The sequence below is a fragment of the Nicotiana tabacum genome, chromosome 15, assembly GCF_000715075.1.
Source record: "Nicotiana tabacum cultivar K326 chromosome 15, ASM71507v2, whole genome shotgun sequence".
NCBI classification, from domain to species: domain Eukaryota; kingdom Viridiplantae; phylum Streptophyta; class Magnoliopsida; order Solanales; family Solanaceae; genus Nicotiana; species Nicotiana tabacum.
This window is the reverse complement of record NC_134094.1, coordinates 91,567,051-91,582,313: the sequence shown is the minus strand read 5'-3', so window position 1 is coordinate 91,582,313 and position 15,263 is coordinate 91,567,051. Positions and strand designations below refer to the sequence as shown.

The 15,263-nt window shown below is 39.0% G+C and overlaps 1 protein-coding gene across 1 annotated transcript; it reads left to right on the top strand.

The window, feature by feature from the left end:
- Positions 1-5,881: 5,881 nt before the first annotated feature.
- LOC107824798 (glycosyltransferase BC10-like) lies at positions 5,882-8,562 on the top strand. Its single transcript, XM_016651608.2, has 2 exons — positions 5,882-6,385; positions 7,893-8,562. The coding sequence occupies exons 1-2, from the start codon at positions 5,882-5,884 to the stop codon at positions 8,529-8,531; spliced, it is 1,143 nt and encodes a 380-aa protein (XP_016507094.1). The 3' UTR covers positions 8,532-8,562.
- Positions 8,563-15,263: the final 6,701 nt, after the last annotated feature.

Below are 15,263 nucleotides of genomic sequence, written 5' to 3'. Positions count from 1 at the left end.
GCTGTTCATAAAGGGCATTTTGTTCCTCGGAGGTGCTCTTGGACCTCCCTTTTCTTTATCATTAACGTGAAGCCTTGGAAACATAGGCCCTATTAATAAATTCTCTTCACCTTTCCCTCTCTTCATTTCTTGCTCCTAATTATTCCATAAAGAAAAAATAATAATTTAACAGAAGGCATATTGTTTAGGCCTATGTTGAGAACAATAAGAACATACGACAAATCAAAGTGAAACAGAAAAGTGATTCGGGAATCGGGAATTTCTGAAAGGGGAAAAAGATAAAACGACTGTGTGAAAAGGGAAGGTGCAAAAGTGCAAAAGGTAGGAACCGGTTTGGATAGAACAGGAGAGAAACTAGAACGTCATTCTAAAGAGAGTATTTAATAATAGGATTAAATATTCAGTTGGGCATTGATTAGAAACTTATCTTTAGATGTTAATTGTTTGCCATTAAAATAATAGCCAAGTATAATTCTTTTGTTTAATTATATGACATGTAGACAAGATTTTGCTTCAAGTTGTAATATTAATTGACTTGTGCATGTAACTGCAACTCACGGATATGAGTTATGCCATGGGACAGGAAATATAATTTTGCTTCTGTGGATGGGACCTCTTTCCTTAATTAAAAATCTCGAGTTCGAGCCCTCGGTATGAAAAAACCCTTGGTAGGCAACGCTTTCCCACGAATGGGGCCCTACGCGGCGCGATTCCGGATATACACTCAGCAAAAAGAGGTGATTTTTCACACTTTGTATACCTGCAACTTAGCATTATTGGGATTATGCAAAACCCCATGTTTGAAACTTTGTGAAGGAATGCTGAGCTGCTCATAAAGGGCCATTTTGTTCCTTGGAGGTGCTCTTGGACCTCCCTTTCCTTTATCATTAACATGAAGCCTTGGAAACATAGGCCCCATTAATAAATTCTCTTCCCCATTTCCTCTCTTCATTTCTTGCTCCTAATTATTCCATAAAGAAAAAATAGTAATTTAACAGAAGGCTTGTTGTTTAGGCCTATGTTGAGAACAATAAGAACATATGACAAATCAAAGTGAAAACATAAAAGTGATTCGGGAACTGGGAATTTTTGAAAGGGGAAAAAGATGAAACGACTATGTGAAAAGAGAAGGGGCAAAAGTACAAAAGGCAGGAATCGGTTTTGGATAGAACGGGAGAGAAACTAGAACGTCGTTCTAAAGAGAGTATTTAATAGTAGGATTAAATATTCTGTTGGGGCATTGATTAGAAAGTTATCTTCACTTGTTAATTGTTTTCCATTAAAATAATAGCCAAGTATTTTCTTTTGTGTTTAATTATATGACATGTAGACAAGATTTTGCTTCAAGTTATAATATTAATTGACTAGTGCGTGTAACTACAACTCACGGATATGAGTTATGCCATGGGACAGGAAATAGAATTTTGCTTCGGTGGATGGGACTTCTTCCCTTAATTAGAGATCTCGAGTTCGAGCCCTACGTATGAAAAAATTCTTGGTAGGGAGTGCTTCCCCCGAATGAGGTCCTACGCGGCGTGAATCCGGATATACACGCAGCAAAAAGAGATGATTTTCACACTTTGTATACCTGCAAATTAACATTATTGGGATTATGCAAAACCCCATGTTTGAATCTTTGTGAAGGAATGTTGAGCTGCTCATAAAGGGCCATTTTGTTCCTTCGGGGTGCTCTTGGACCTCCCTTTCCTTTATCATTAACATGAAGCCTTGGAAACATAGGCCCCATTAATAAATTCTCTTCATCTTTTCCTCTCTACATTTCTTGCTCCTAATTATTCCATAAAGAAAAAATAATAATTTAACAGAAGGCGTGTTGTTTAGGCCTATGTTGAGAACAATAAGAATATATGACAAATCAAAGTGAAAACATAGAAGTGATTCGGGAACTGGGAATTTCTGAAAGGGAAAAATGATGAAACGACTGTGTGAAAAGAGAAGGGGCAAAAGCGCAAAAGGCAGGAACCGGTTTTGGATAGAACAGGAGAGAAACTAGAACGTCGTTCTAAAGAGAGTATTTAATATTAGGATTAAATATTCAGTTGGGACATTGATTAGAAAGTTATCTTCACTTGTTAATTGTTTGCCATTAAAATAATAGCCAAGTATTTTTTTTTTGTGTTTAATTATATGATATGTAGACAAGATTTTGCTTCAAGTTGTAAAATTAATTGACTAGTGCCTATAACTACAACTCATGGATATGAGTTATGCCATAGGACAGGAAATAGAATTTTGCTTTGGTGGATGGGACCTCTTCCCTTAATTAGAAGTCTCGAGTTCGAGCCCTGGGTATGGAAAAATCTTTGGTAGGGAGCGTCTACCCCGAATAGGGCCGTACGCGGCGCGAATCCCGATATACACTCAGCAAAAAGGGGTGATTTTTCACACTTTGTATACCTGCAAATTAGCATTATTGAGATTATGCAAAACCCCTTGTTTGAATTTTTGTGAAGGAATGCTGAGCTGCTCATAAAGGGCCATTTTGTTCCTTCGAGGTGCTTTTGGACCTCCCTTTTCTTTATCATTAACGTAAAGCCTTGGAAACATAGGCCTATTAATAAATTCTTTCACTTTTCCCTCTCTTCTTTTCTTGCTCCTAATTATTCCATAAAGAAAAAATAATAATTTAACAGAAGGCCTGTTGTTTAGGCCTATGTTGAGAACAATAAGAACATACCATAAATCAAAGTGAAAACAGAGAAGTGATTCGGGAACTGGTAATTTCTGAAAGGGGAAAAAGATGAAATGATTGTGTGAAAAGGGAAGGGGCAAAAGTGCAAAAGGCAGAAACCGGTTTTGGATAGAACATGAGAGAAACTAGAACGTCGTTCTAAAGTGAGTATTTAATATTAGGATTAAATATTCAGTTGGGGCATTGAATAGAAAGTTATCTTCACTTGTTAATTGTTTGCCATTAAAATAATAGCCAAGTATTTTCTTTTGTGTTTAATTATATGACATGTAGACAAGATTTTGCTTCAAGTTGTAATATTAATTGACTAGTGCCTGTATCTGTAACTCACGGATATGAGTTATGCCATGGGACAGGAAATAGAATTTTTCTTCGGTGGATGGGACCTCTTGTCGTAACCAGAGATTTCGAATTTGAGCCCTGAGTATAGAAAAATCCTTGGTAGGGAGCGCTTCCCTCGAATGGGCCCTACGCGGCGCGAATCCGGATATGCACTCAGCTAAAATAGATAATTTTTCACACTTTGTATACCTGTAAATTAGCATTATTGGGATTATGCAAAACCCGATGTTTGAACCTTTGTAAAGGAATGTTGCTCATAAAGGGTCATTTTGTTCCTTGGAGGTGCTCTTGGACCTCCCTTTTCTTTATCATTAACGTGAAGCCTTGGAAACATAGGCCCTATTAATAAATTCTCTTCACCTTTCCCTCTCTTCATTTCTTGCTCCTAATTATTCCATAAAGAAAAATAATAATAATTTAACAGAAGGCCTGTTGTTTAGGCCTATGTTGAGAACAATAAGAACATACGACAAATCAAAATAAAAATAGAGAAGTGATTCGGGAACTGGGAATTTCTGAAAGGGGAAAAAGATGAAACGAATGTGTGAAAAGAGAAGGGGCAAAAGTGCAAAAGGCAGGAACTGGTTTTGGATAGAATAGGAGAGAAACTAGAACGTCGTTCTAAAGAGAGTATTTATTATTAGGATTAAATATTTAGTTGGGGCATTGATTAGAAACTTATCTTCACTTGTTAATTGTTTGTCATTAAAATAATAGCCATGTATTTTCTTTTGTGTTTAATTATATGACATGTAGACAAGATTTTGCTTCAAGTTATAATATTAATTGACTAGTGATGTAACTCACGGATGCTATGGGACAGAAAATAGGAGTTTTTAACCAAAAACTGTCCCATAAGGCCATAAACTCATAAGTTTAGAGGTAGCTTCATTTTCATATTGTAAATATAGTCAAGAGCATCTATTATCCCTAAGGTTTGCTAAAATTGTATATACTTGGTCCAAACCAACGGTTATGAATTATACATTGTTTTATTGCCTGTTTGGTCAAGCTTCTCCAAACCTACAAGAACTTTTTTTTTTCTTCAAAAAAAAAGTATTTTTCTTTCAATTTTGACGTGTTTGGCCAAGCTTTTGGGTGGAAAAAAAAGTATTTTTGGGGAGAAGCAGAAACAGTTTTGGAAAAGCAGAAAAAAGTATTTTCTCCCCGAAAGCAGTTATGAAAAAAAATATAGTTAAAAACACTTTTTAAAAGTTTGTTCAAACATTAATTGCTGCTCAAAAGTATTTTTCAAATTAATTAGTCAAACACGAATTGTTTATTACCAAAAGTACTTTTAAAAAAAATACTTATCAAAATAAGTTGATCTTAGAAGTTTGGCCAAACAAGCTAGTTAGCGGTTAGGAAGAGCTAATCATATTATAAAATTCAATAACCTTTTATATCTTATTTAGTTACTATTTTGACTTCTCTCGTAAAATATTTGTATAAGTTATGCTAATTTACGTATTATTTAATATGGTATAGAACATGAAACAATAATATAGGTATGAGCAATACATGGTAAATCAACTGAAAGTGACAAAAATGAAAAGAAAAAAAAATACTGAAGGTGACAAAATACCCTTATGGTCTTCAAAACTAAATTTTTTCTACCAAAACTCTCTTGAGTTACAATTGAATTGCAGTCTCTGTGCATATTGCATACTCCGTAATACATGCATTAGAGTTCTTACCTATGCATAATTAATCTAGGAGTATTTGTAGCAAACGACCCCTTTCTGAGGCGACCAAGCTAAAAACCTAATCAACAGTCGAATTCTCCATTTAATTTCCAAAAATTCAGATAATTAAGTTGAGAAATGTAATATGTTCCTCAACTATAGATTTCAAGAATTATGTTCCTCAAAAAAAGTCGTAGTCAAAGAAATTGTCAAGAGTTTTGGCAGAAGAAAGTTTAAAAATTGGTAATTATAAAGATTTTAATGTAACAAGAAAGCTTTTTTTTAATGGTTTATTGCAAAACTTTCTTGAGCAGAAGATTGGAAATTAATCTAATTCCACATTCATTTCTTGACGATTGCTCTTTTTACCGTTCTGCTTACTTCAGGTTCTTCGAAACTTTCATTTGATGAAAGGTTTTTGCAACAAATCCTACTGTTGCTGCTGAATCCTATATTTTATATCGAATTCTGCAATGAAAAGATTCAGCCTTTTGTTCTTGAAACGGTAATTCAGCAATTACGGTGGTAAATTGAAGTGTGTTAACCTGGTTTTGCTGTAAATTACTGTTTATAGAATCTTGAATTTGTTCTTATGTGGGAAAAATCTCAACTTTGATAATTTTCCCATGCTTCTATGCAGTGGCGGAGCTAGAAATTCTAATTAAGGGAACTCAAAGGTACAAAATTTTATACATGGGATTGGAATTTGTGACCTTTTTAAGGAATTTTTTAGCCACGTTTGACGTAGAACCTTTTCCTATATCAAGGGGATTCAACAATTTATATATACGTAAAGAAAAGAAAAAATCGTTTTTGTCCTATTAACACATTATGATTTTCAACGAAGGGGATTTAATTGAACCCCTTGCGTCAACCTAGCTGCTTTTATGGAAAATGGGTATTATGGAATCTTTATTCTTGACTACAGGATCCTCAGAAAGGAAATATCTCATGCTAGATTGCTCTCATTAGTAGAATCTTCATGTTACATGGTTAGTGATTGATTATATTCGGACGGCCTACTTTAATTATCACTTAACCATGGTAAATCTAACATAGTTTAGTGTAATTACCATAAGTATTTTGCCTTTTTTATATAGCTCTCTAACCGTAACAATAGGTGCAATTGAGTTTTGTTCCAATGGTGGAGAGTAAAGATCCTTTAGTTGTAGGTAGGGTAAACCAAGCTAGGATTTTGCCACAGAGGCTGCTTCAGTTACTTATGCTATTCTTGTTTTTGTGTTTCACTTTTCCTGTGGCTAGTATTTATATGATCAAGCATTTTGGATTTCAAAGCTTAGCTCCTGCACCAGTAAATCCTAGTTTGCAGCCTTGTAATAACGAAGAATCAAATAACTTAGAGCCTTGGATTAAGATTCCATCAAAAATGTTACATACCATGAGTGATAAAGAGTTGTTCTGGAGGGCTTCTTTGGCGTCGCGAATAAAGGAGTATCCATGTAAGAGGGTTCCCAAGATTGCATTCATGTTCTTGACCAAGGGACAATTGCCGTTTGCGCCTCTCTGGGAGAGATTTTTTAAGGGACAACAGGGACTTTATTCGATTTATATTCATTCGTTGCCACCATTTCGAGCTGATTATCCACCCTCTTCAGTTTTCTACAAGAGGCACATTCCAAGTCAGGTATGTATTAATGCAGATTTTGTGTTGATTCTGCATATGTCGCTTGTCTAATTTTATACCTTGTATATTTTCCCGTTGTCTTGTTGTGTTGTTTGAGAAGAGTCATCGAGTTCAATCAAAATATACTCCAATTCTTTTTGTAATTTTTAAATTTTTGCAATTTTCACTTAAATATGGGTCAGATCTTTTATGAAGAGACCTAACTGATCAGGAAAGGCAATGTGTCAGAGCATGTTGGAAGTTGCCAACTGGAATCGGGGGAGAAATCATATCATTAATGACTAGAATTCATTTAGTTTGCTTTTTTTTAATGCTGGGAAATGCATCATTATTAATGTCCGGAAACTCAGCGTGTAACATAACCGTTGGTTGTGCGAATAAAGTCTCACATTGGTAGCCGAAGGATTGGGAGAGTACATATACAAGGTTCTCTTAATAATGTAAGACCTTTTGAGGAAAACCGTGTGGCTTTAGTCCAAAGTGGACAATATCAAACCATGTTTAGAGTATTTGTTCGCTAGCTTGAGCCCAACAATAACATCTTTTTCCTAATCAAAGTCTAATATTGGTGTTACTAGATCAAGCACATTTTCAGAGAGCTGGTAGTTTGTACTTTGTCATTTCCGTTTTAGGGATGTTATGGACATGGTGGATAGAATTAATTTGCAATTAAAATGAGAAAGACCAATAAGTTAGCTAATACTATGTGAAACACAAATGGTTTGAAATTTGTTTCTGATACCTTATTTTATACTGTATCTTTTACCGATCATTTGAAGATTGGACTACGGCAGTGAGCTTAGCAATCTATTGATCCTCCGTATCCGGCAGGATAATCCAGTTCCATGAGCAGGATGAATTTGTGAAGGACTAAATGTTGATATGAGTTAAAAGATGAGGACTAGTCACATAGCTTTTGTGAGTAAAAATAAGTGAGAAACCATGCAAAAATGGTGCTTAGATGCATACTAAAACCAACAAATCCTTTTGCTTATTTGCTCACTGTTGAGCATTTCATTCTGGTGCAATAGTTCTATACCGATCTCCTCTTTCGCATAGGTATGGAAGTGGACAGGATGACAGAAGAAGGAACCCAAAAGAAAGATTTCAAACTATAAACGTTTACATCAATTGTGGTATGGCAAGAACATGAAAAAATCAGTGCATGATGTGCTATTCAAGTATATGGTTAGGATATGTCGCACTAATCAGCTCAAAAAAGAGAAGAGAGTTAAAATATGTGAACATCATTGATCGAACTTGCTGAAAAAGCACTGATGATTATGGTGTTAGAATTGGCTGATATTCTTCTCAATTCTTGTTATGCTGAAAGCCTGAAACTATGATGATGGCTTCCACATTTTCATATTTTGTTGTTCTTGATTGCTTTTTGCTGGGAAATGATCTGGATTCTATTTTCACTGATATCTGCATAAAAAACATGTTTTTAAAGATTCGCCTAGTCTTTGAGTTAAAAGCTGATAATCTAATGACGTTCATTCTGAAGGTGGCAGAATGGGGGGAAATAAGTATCACTGATGCTGAGAGGAGACTTGTCGCAAATGCATTACTTGATATCTCTAATGAGTGGTTTGTTCTGCTTTCTGAGTCATGCATACCTCTCTACAATTTCAGCATCATTTACAACTATATAATGAGATCAAAGCACAGCTTTGTTAGTGCATTTGATGATCCCGGACCACATGGAAGAGGTCGATATAACGACAATATGGAACCTGAGGTTAACATTACACAATGGCGCAAAGGATCACAATGGTTTGAGGTTAATAGAAAGCTTGCTCTTTACATAGTTGAAGACACAAAATTCTATCCCAAGTTCGCGGAGTTCTGCAAGCCAGCGTGTTATGCTGATGAGCATTACTTCGCGACCATGTTGACAATTCAAGCAGCTAATATCTTGGCGAATAGAAGTATAACGTGGGTCGATTGGTCAAGGGGCGGCGCTCATCCTGTCATGTTTGGAAAAGCAGATATTACAGAAGAGCTTATGAAGAGAATGCTGGAAGGAGATATGTGTTCTTACAATGACAGAAATACATCAATGTGTTATCTTTTTGCTAGGAAATTTGCTCCCAGTGCTTTGGAACCTCTACTTCTGCTTGCCCCAAAATATTTAGGCTTCTGATCTACAGAAATTTAATTAGGATATTTTTCAATTGTTTCAGCTTCAGCAACAATGTATGTTGTTTTATAATTATGTCCATTTATTCCAACTTCAACTCAAAATAATGAATTTGAAGTTGGAAACTAGCTAGTTTGATGAGTATTTCAAGTGAAATTATAGTTTTCAATCACAAAACTTCAGATTCTTTTTTTTCAAGTGACATAATTACTACTTGCGAATGCCTTTACAACTTCAACTTTAAATACTCGTTTATCAACACCAACCAAATATTGTCTTAATTTCGTTGAGCTTGTTTGACCCAAAATTTAGATCTAGGTTTAAACAATTAGATTTTCTAATAGAATAGAGTTAATCTTAGCCAATTTTAATATCCAAAAGATTGTTTGACTAATTTTGTAGCAAGATGTCACGAGTACTGTTTGAATAGCAATAAATAACAACAATAAAGCAATATTCAATGGCCCAAGAATAAAGGGAATAACATTAAATAGTATTAAATGATAATAAATGACATTTATGTAAATAAATGCAAGTGAGTCACCCAAGGGTACGATTATTTGATATTTCCTCCGATAAAGATGGATAATGTCAAGCCTTAGAACATTCAGATCCTCCTTGGATCGTGGGAGAAAAGATTGACACAGATCTAAAGAAAAGGGGTATTTTATATGTTAATGATAAAATAAGAATCTTCAAAGAATGTCAATGTATTGTTTTCTACAATGAGTGTCTGATCCCCTCTATAATTTTTTCTTTCTATTTATAAGGGCACATAAGCCACAAAAACCCTAATAATACAAATGGTAGGAATATTTCGGAGAATATTCTCTACAAGATTTTATCTCTAAAACTAGTTGTTACTGCCCTACTAAAGGGAGTGCTCGTCCTTGTCCTTCTGCTGAGTCAACTCTACCTCGTCTTCGTCCTTTGTTAGGTCACCCCGACATCGCCTTTGTCCTCTGTTGAAAACACATCGATGACGCGTGGCAGCCTTCGAAGGCTCTCTTAATGTTGACTTGGCCCACATATAATTATGATAATTTTTAGCACATACAGTTAGTCCATTTGCTTGTTGAGGTCGTCCTCGTGGGTGAGTTCAATGAGCGAATAATAGCGTTCATGGACATCTTCGTGGGCGAGTTCGCTGAACAGATAACAGCGGTCGTGATCGCTATAACAAACAGGAGACGTGGCCCTTTATGGACCGCATATTTCAAACCCCTAAATTTCTAGGGTGATTTGTTGGAACCACCTGGTCCAAGAAAAGAAGTGACACCATGCGTCATGATGATGCCAATTCCCGACGCATTGTGTCGATTCACGCGTGACCTTTGATTGGCTCTACCGTTTCGATTCTAGTGCCAACTATGATGAATCATTTCGGGTTCTATGCCTCAATCTCTATAAACAAGGATTGTTTTCGCATTATTCAAACTTTACTTCCTTTCATACCATCCTTTCTCTTCATAAATTCTATTCATTTTCTTGAGTCTTCTTTGCCTTTTAAACCTTAACTTTCTTTCATACTCTCATCTTCTTGTAAAGTCTAATCTTTCTTCTAATGTTGATAAAGAGAGCCATGCCATTCCTTTGGCTGTTGTGTTCCCTGATCACGGAGAGGACATTGTCGTCGCTGCTATGGATGAAGCTCTTCCTTCAGTGGAGAAGATTATCCCTCGTAACCCCAATGCTAGATCCGACTTTTAACGGTCGCCGGATGCGGTGCCCAAAAAATTTCAATCGTCGAGGGCGTCTAGTCACTTGGCTAAATTCAAATCCAAGTTTGGCCTTCCCAACCACGTAGAATTGATCCCCCCTGGTGAGGACGAAATGCACGTTCACCGTCCTGGGTATTGTGCTCTCTATACCTACCTGTTTACCCTTGGCTACTTGTTCCCTCTTCTCCCACTGGCGGAGGAATTTTGACGCCATTATGGCGTTTGCCCCGCCCAGCTTTCCCCTTATGTTTACAAGGTTATCAAGATATTATCAAAGTTTGCTGAGCTTGCCAGGGTTGAGGTCACGGTGCAGCAGTTGGCGCATCTGTTCGCGCCTAGCTTCTATAGAGGGACGATGTTGAATCTTCGACATCGTGGAGAAAAATATTTGGTGGTGAAGATGGACAATAATGGTAGTCGACAATTCTTGCTTGACTACTTCTTCATCAAGACTGAGCCATTGCAGCCAATGCTGATGGTTTCCCTGAGGCCTGGAACCATACACGTAAGTGTTCGCGCTTTTAGCTTTTCTCCGTTCAAGTACTTTGTTTATTCCATATCGGTCAAATAATCCTTCTTCTCCTGCATCCACCAATCGTCCTCCTCCTTTGGCCGCACGTCTTGCCGACTAGGTTAGGCAGGTTCTCCCCTACACCGTGGGGATTCGTGACTGGCCGAACTTCTTTCAGAAGTTCAAACCAGCCCTCCCCTCGACAGGTAATCTCCTTCTTCTGGTCGTGATAATATTCATACCAGCTTATGACGTTGTAAACTTCTATATTTTTTTTAGGTTTAGTCAGAGGGACTACAAGAAGGAAAGGGACCCCGTGCCTATGTTTAGGAGGAGAAGGGCCGCTACGTCTTCCGCCTCCGTCCCCATCTCGGCTACTGCGCCTTCCGCCTTCACCCCCATCTCAGCTACTACGCCCACTCCTCAATTGTTTTCACTCATCGAGGAAGATGATGAAGTCTCTCCTTGTGATGGGGACCTAAGGCCCCACAAGAAGAAGGTTGTGGACGACGGAGGGGGAGTTCCCTTGGCTGTCGATTCAGTAGAAGGTGACTTCACGCTTTGGGAGACAGCAATGATACACATTGGAGACGATGTTTGGGCGACCTCCTAGGCCCCATAACTGGAAGAGGTTAATGAGGGCATGCCTTTGCGTCCCGACTGTGAGATGGTCATGGAGAGGACGCTTGGTGATGGCTCTGTGTCTGCGAGGCAAGAGGAGGCTTCAACTTCCAGGACGGCAGCAAATGTTTCTCCGGCCGACGAGGACAAAGGAAAGGACGTTGTCGTTGAGGGCGATGAGTCAGGTTCCGACATGAACCCTAACGATCTTAGCATGATTTATGAGGGACTCACTCATATCGAGATGAGGATGGAGGGAGGCTCAAGGCCATCATGATCCTAATAGATCGTGATTTGCTAAGAAATACCTAGGAGGTGGTCCCCGCTCTCGGTCCTCTTTGCTCCGATGCCGAGGGTATGACCCTCAAGAAGATAAATGACAGTACCCTATCAAAGAACATTGTCGGTCTTGCTCTCAGGGTAAGTATGACTATTGTTCATTCTTTTCCCTTTGTCTTACTCGTTTCTAAGTTTTAACTTTTGCCTTTTCTTTGATTTGCAGACGGTCATTCTGGAAATTGAGAGTGCTTAGATGGAGAAAAGACGAAAAGAAATTTATGTGAAGTTGAAGTGTAAGTACGAAGAATACCGTGGAAAATACCGGGACCTTCAGAGGCAACTTCATGAGGAGGGCGACGTGTCGGCCTTGAGATAAGAGCTAAAGAAGAAAGACAAGGAGCTAATGGCGTCCGTGTAGAGATTCAGCATCCTCGAGGCAGCGTTGAGGAGAAAAGAGGAGGAGCTCGAGCTGAATAAGGGCGTGGAGGCCCAATGTCGTGATATTTAGAATCAGTTGGTTCAGCTGCGAAGCGAGTTGGACAGATGCCAGCTTGATATTGACACTTTCAGAGGGGAAGTCATCGAGAAGCAGCGGATGCTTGAGGAGGTGGAGTCCTCTCGATCGGAGGCTCGAAGGGAGACGACGGCTAAGAAGGCCAGGCTCGAGGTGAGATTTGGGGAATTAGGTAAGGAGAATTCTAAGTTGTATGATCGAATTACTGCTCTTGAGGCCGAAAATTCCCAAATGCTTGCGCGGCCCTCTATGTCTAATGCCTCTAAGTATCCTAATATTCCTCGAGAGTAGTACGAAGAGTGGATCCTCGCTGAAGCCCGGCTGGACGTGATCGTGATTTGATTAAGACGGGCTTTGTCTATGAGATGGCTATCGAGGAGGCTCGAGTCAAAGCTCGTGAGGCCCGACTTATATGTGACTATGACCCCGCCACACCTCAGGCTGACTCCGAGGGAGGTGATGAGGAAGATGTGGACCAGCTCACGGATAGTACATGGTGCGACTCCGCTTACAGTCGAGATAGGGAAGGAGGGGGGCGATGGAGGTCGAGACAATGACGACCACTAAATTTTTTGTATGTTTTGATCATCTCTTTTATTTGATTGGTGTCTTCGAATTCCTTTGTATAAACTTTCTTTATGAATATAAAGGTTTTTTTGGTTTCGTATATGCCTTCTGTCTTTGTGCGTTCTTATTTTTGTACTTGTGTTTTGCTTCTGTGTTTTCTTTATTGTTATTTTCTAAGTTGCGATAGCCATGGCGTTCAGTGGTCGTGGGTGTATCGGCCTTTGTTCGAGTTAGTTGAACATATTTTTAAGTTAAGTCATGACTGAGGGCCGATAGGTGTTGTTCGAGCTTGGTCGAACTTAACCTTTCATTAGGTCGTGGCCGAGGGCCAATAGGTGTTATTCGAGCTTGGTCAAACTTAACCTTTCATGAAGTCGTGGTCGAGGGTCGATTGGTGTTGTTCGAACTTGGTCGAACTTAACCTTTCATTAAGTCATGGCCGAGGGCCGATAGGTGTTGTTCGATCTTGGTCGAACTTAACCTTTCATCAAGTTGTGGCCGAGAGTCGATAGGTGTTGTATGAGGTTGATCGAACTTAACCATTCATGGGAGCAGTTTCGATAAAAGTGTATTTTTATTATTTTGATGTCATTGCTCTGATTACATTATTTTGCCCTTGGGCAATTTTTCTAGAAAGTTACAAGTTTTGGGTGTTGGCTGGCGTTCCAGTCCCAGTATATCTAGTTCCTTCATTGTTCGACTTGGAGAATCTTGAAGAGTCGGGCAATGAAAACTTTGTCTGCTCTCGTGTACTTCAAATCGAAGTTTCCTATTCGTCGCCTTGTTTAAAACCTCCTTGAGAAAACCCTATTGGGAAAAAACTCAAGTGAGGGAAAAAAAGGGTACGACTTACAGGGAATTTCTTGTTTTTTAGAAGTTGAAGTACTTGAGGTGGCTGATATTCCAGTTTTTTGGTAGGGGTTTCCCTTCCATGGTTTCCTATTGGAACGAACCCTTGTCTGCTTTGCCTATAATTTAATATGGTTTGTCCCAGTTGGTTCCCAACTTGCCTTCTTGTGGATCCCTGTTTTCTTGGTTTTAGCTTTGAGTACGTAGTCCTGATCTTGAGAAATCGGACCTTTGCCTTTTTGTTGTAGTAACTCTCTGCTTGTTTTTTCTAGGCGACCATACTTATGTATGCCATATCTCTGTGCCCATCAACCTCGTCGAGATCTTACCTCTTACTCTCGTCATTGTTGGTGCCGCTTTTATGGGAGTACCTCAGCCTGTATTCTCCGACCCCGACTGGTATAATTGTTTCTGTTCCATAGAATAGAGAATAAGGTGTCTCTCTTGTGCTCGTCTTCGGGGTAGTTCTATGCGCCCATAATACCTCTAGGAGTACTTCCGCCCGCAGTCTTTTAGCCTCTTTGAGTTTCTTTTTCATGATGTTCAGTATAGACTAATTGGAGTATTTCGCTTGTCCATCGCCAGCTAGGTGTTACGAAGTTGAAAATATCCTTTTAATATGCAAATTTTTCAAAGAACTTGGTGGTTTTTCTTCCCGTGAACTCCGATATCTGATGCTCGTACTTAACTTGCTGACAATTCAGACTCCGGGCTACATATGCAACTATATCCTTTTTCATTCTCCTCCACTAATAATGTTGCCGCAAATCTTGATACATTTTGGCGGTACCTGGATGAATAGAATACCTGGAATTGTGTGTTTCTTCAAGAATTAATTCATGAAGCCCATACACATTAGGCACACAAATACGACCCTGCATTCGCAGAACCCCATCTTCCACCACAACAACCTGTTTGGCATCACCATGCCGCACCGTGTCCTTAAGGACAAGTAAATGAGGATCATCATACTGCCTCTCTCTGATACGCTCATATAAAGAAGATCGAGTGACTGTGCAAGCTAGAACCCGACTGGGTTCTGAAACATCTAACGTCACGAACTGATTAGCCAAAGTCTGAACATCTGCAGCTAATGGCCTCTCACCAATCGGAATATATGCAAGACTGCCTATATTCACAGCCTTTCTACTCAAAGCATTGGCCACCACATTGGCCTTTCCGGGGTGATACAAAATGGTGATATCATAGTCTTTCAACAACTCCAACCATCTTCTCTGCCTCGAATTAAGATCTTTTTGTTTGAACAGGTACTGAAGGCTGCGATGATCAGTAAATACCTCACACGAGACACCGTAGAGGTAATGCCTCCAAATCTTCAGCGCATGAACAATGGCTGCCAGTTCTAAGTTATGAACATGATAATTCTTCTCATGAACTTTCAACTACCGCGACGCATATGCAATCACCTTGCCATCTTGCATTAATACTGCACCAAGCCCAATGTGAGATGCGTCACAATATACCGTTTACGATCCTGAACCTGTGGGTAATACCAACACTAGCGTCATAGTCAAAGCAGTCTTGAGCTTCTGAAAGCTCAACTCACACTCGTCTGACCATCTGAATGGGACACCTTTCTAGGTCAATCTGGTCAATGGGCTTGCTATAGATGAAAAACCTTCCACGAACCGACGATAATAACCTGCTAAACC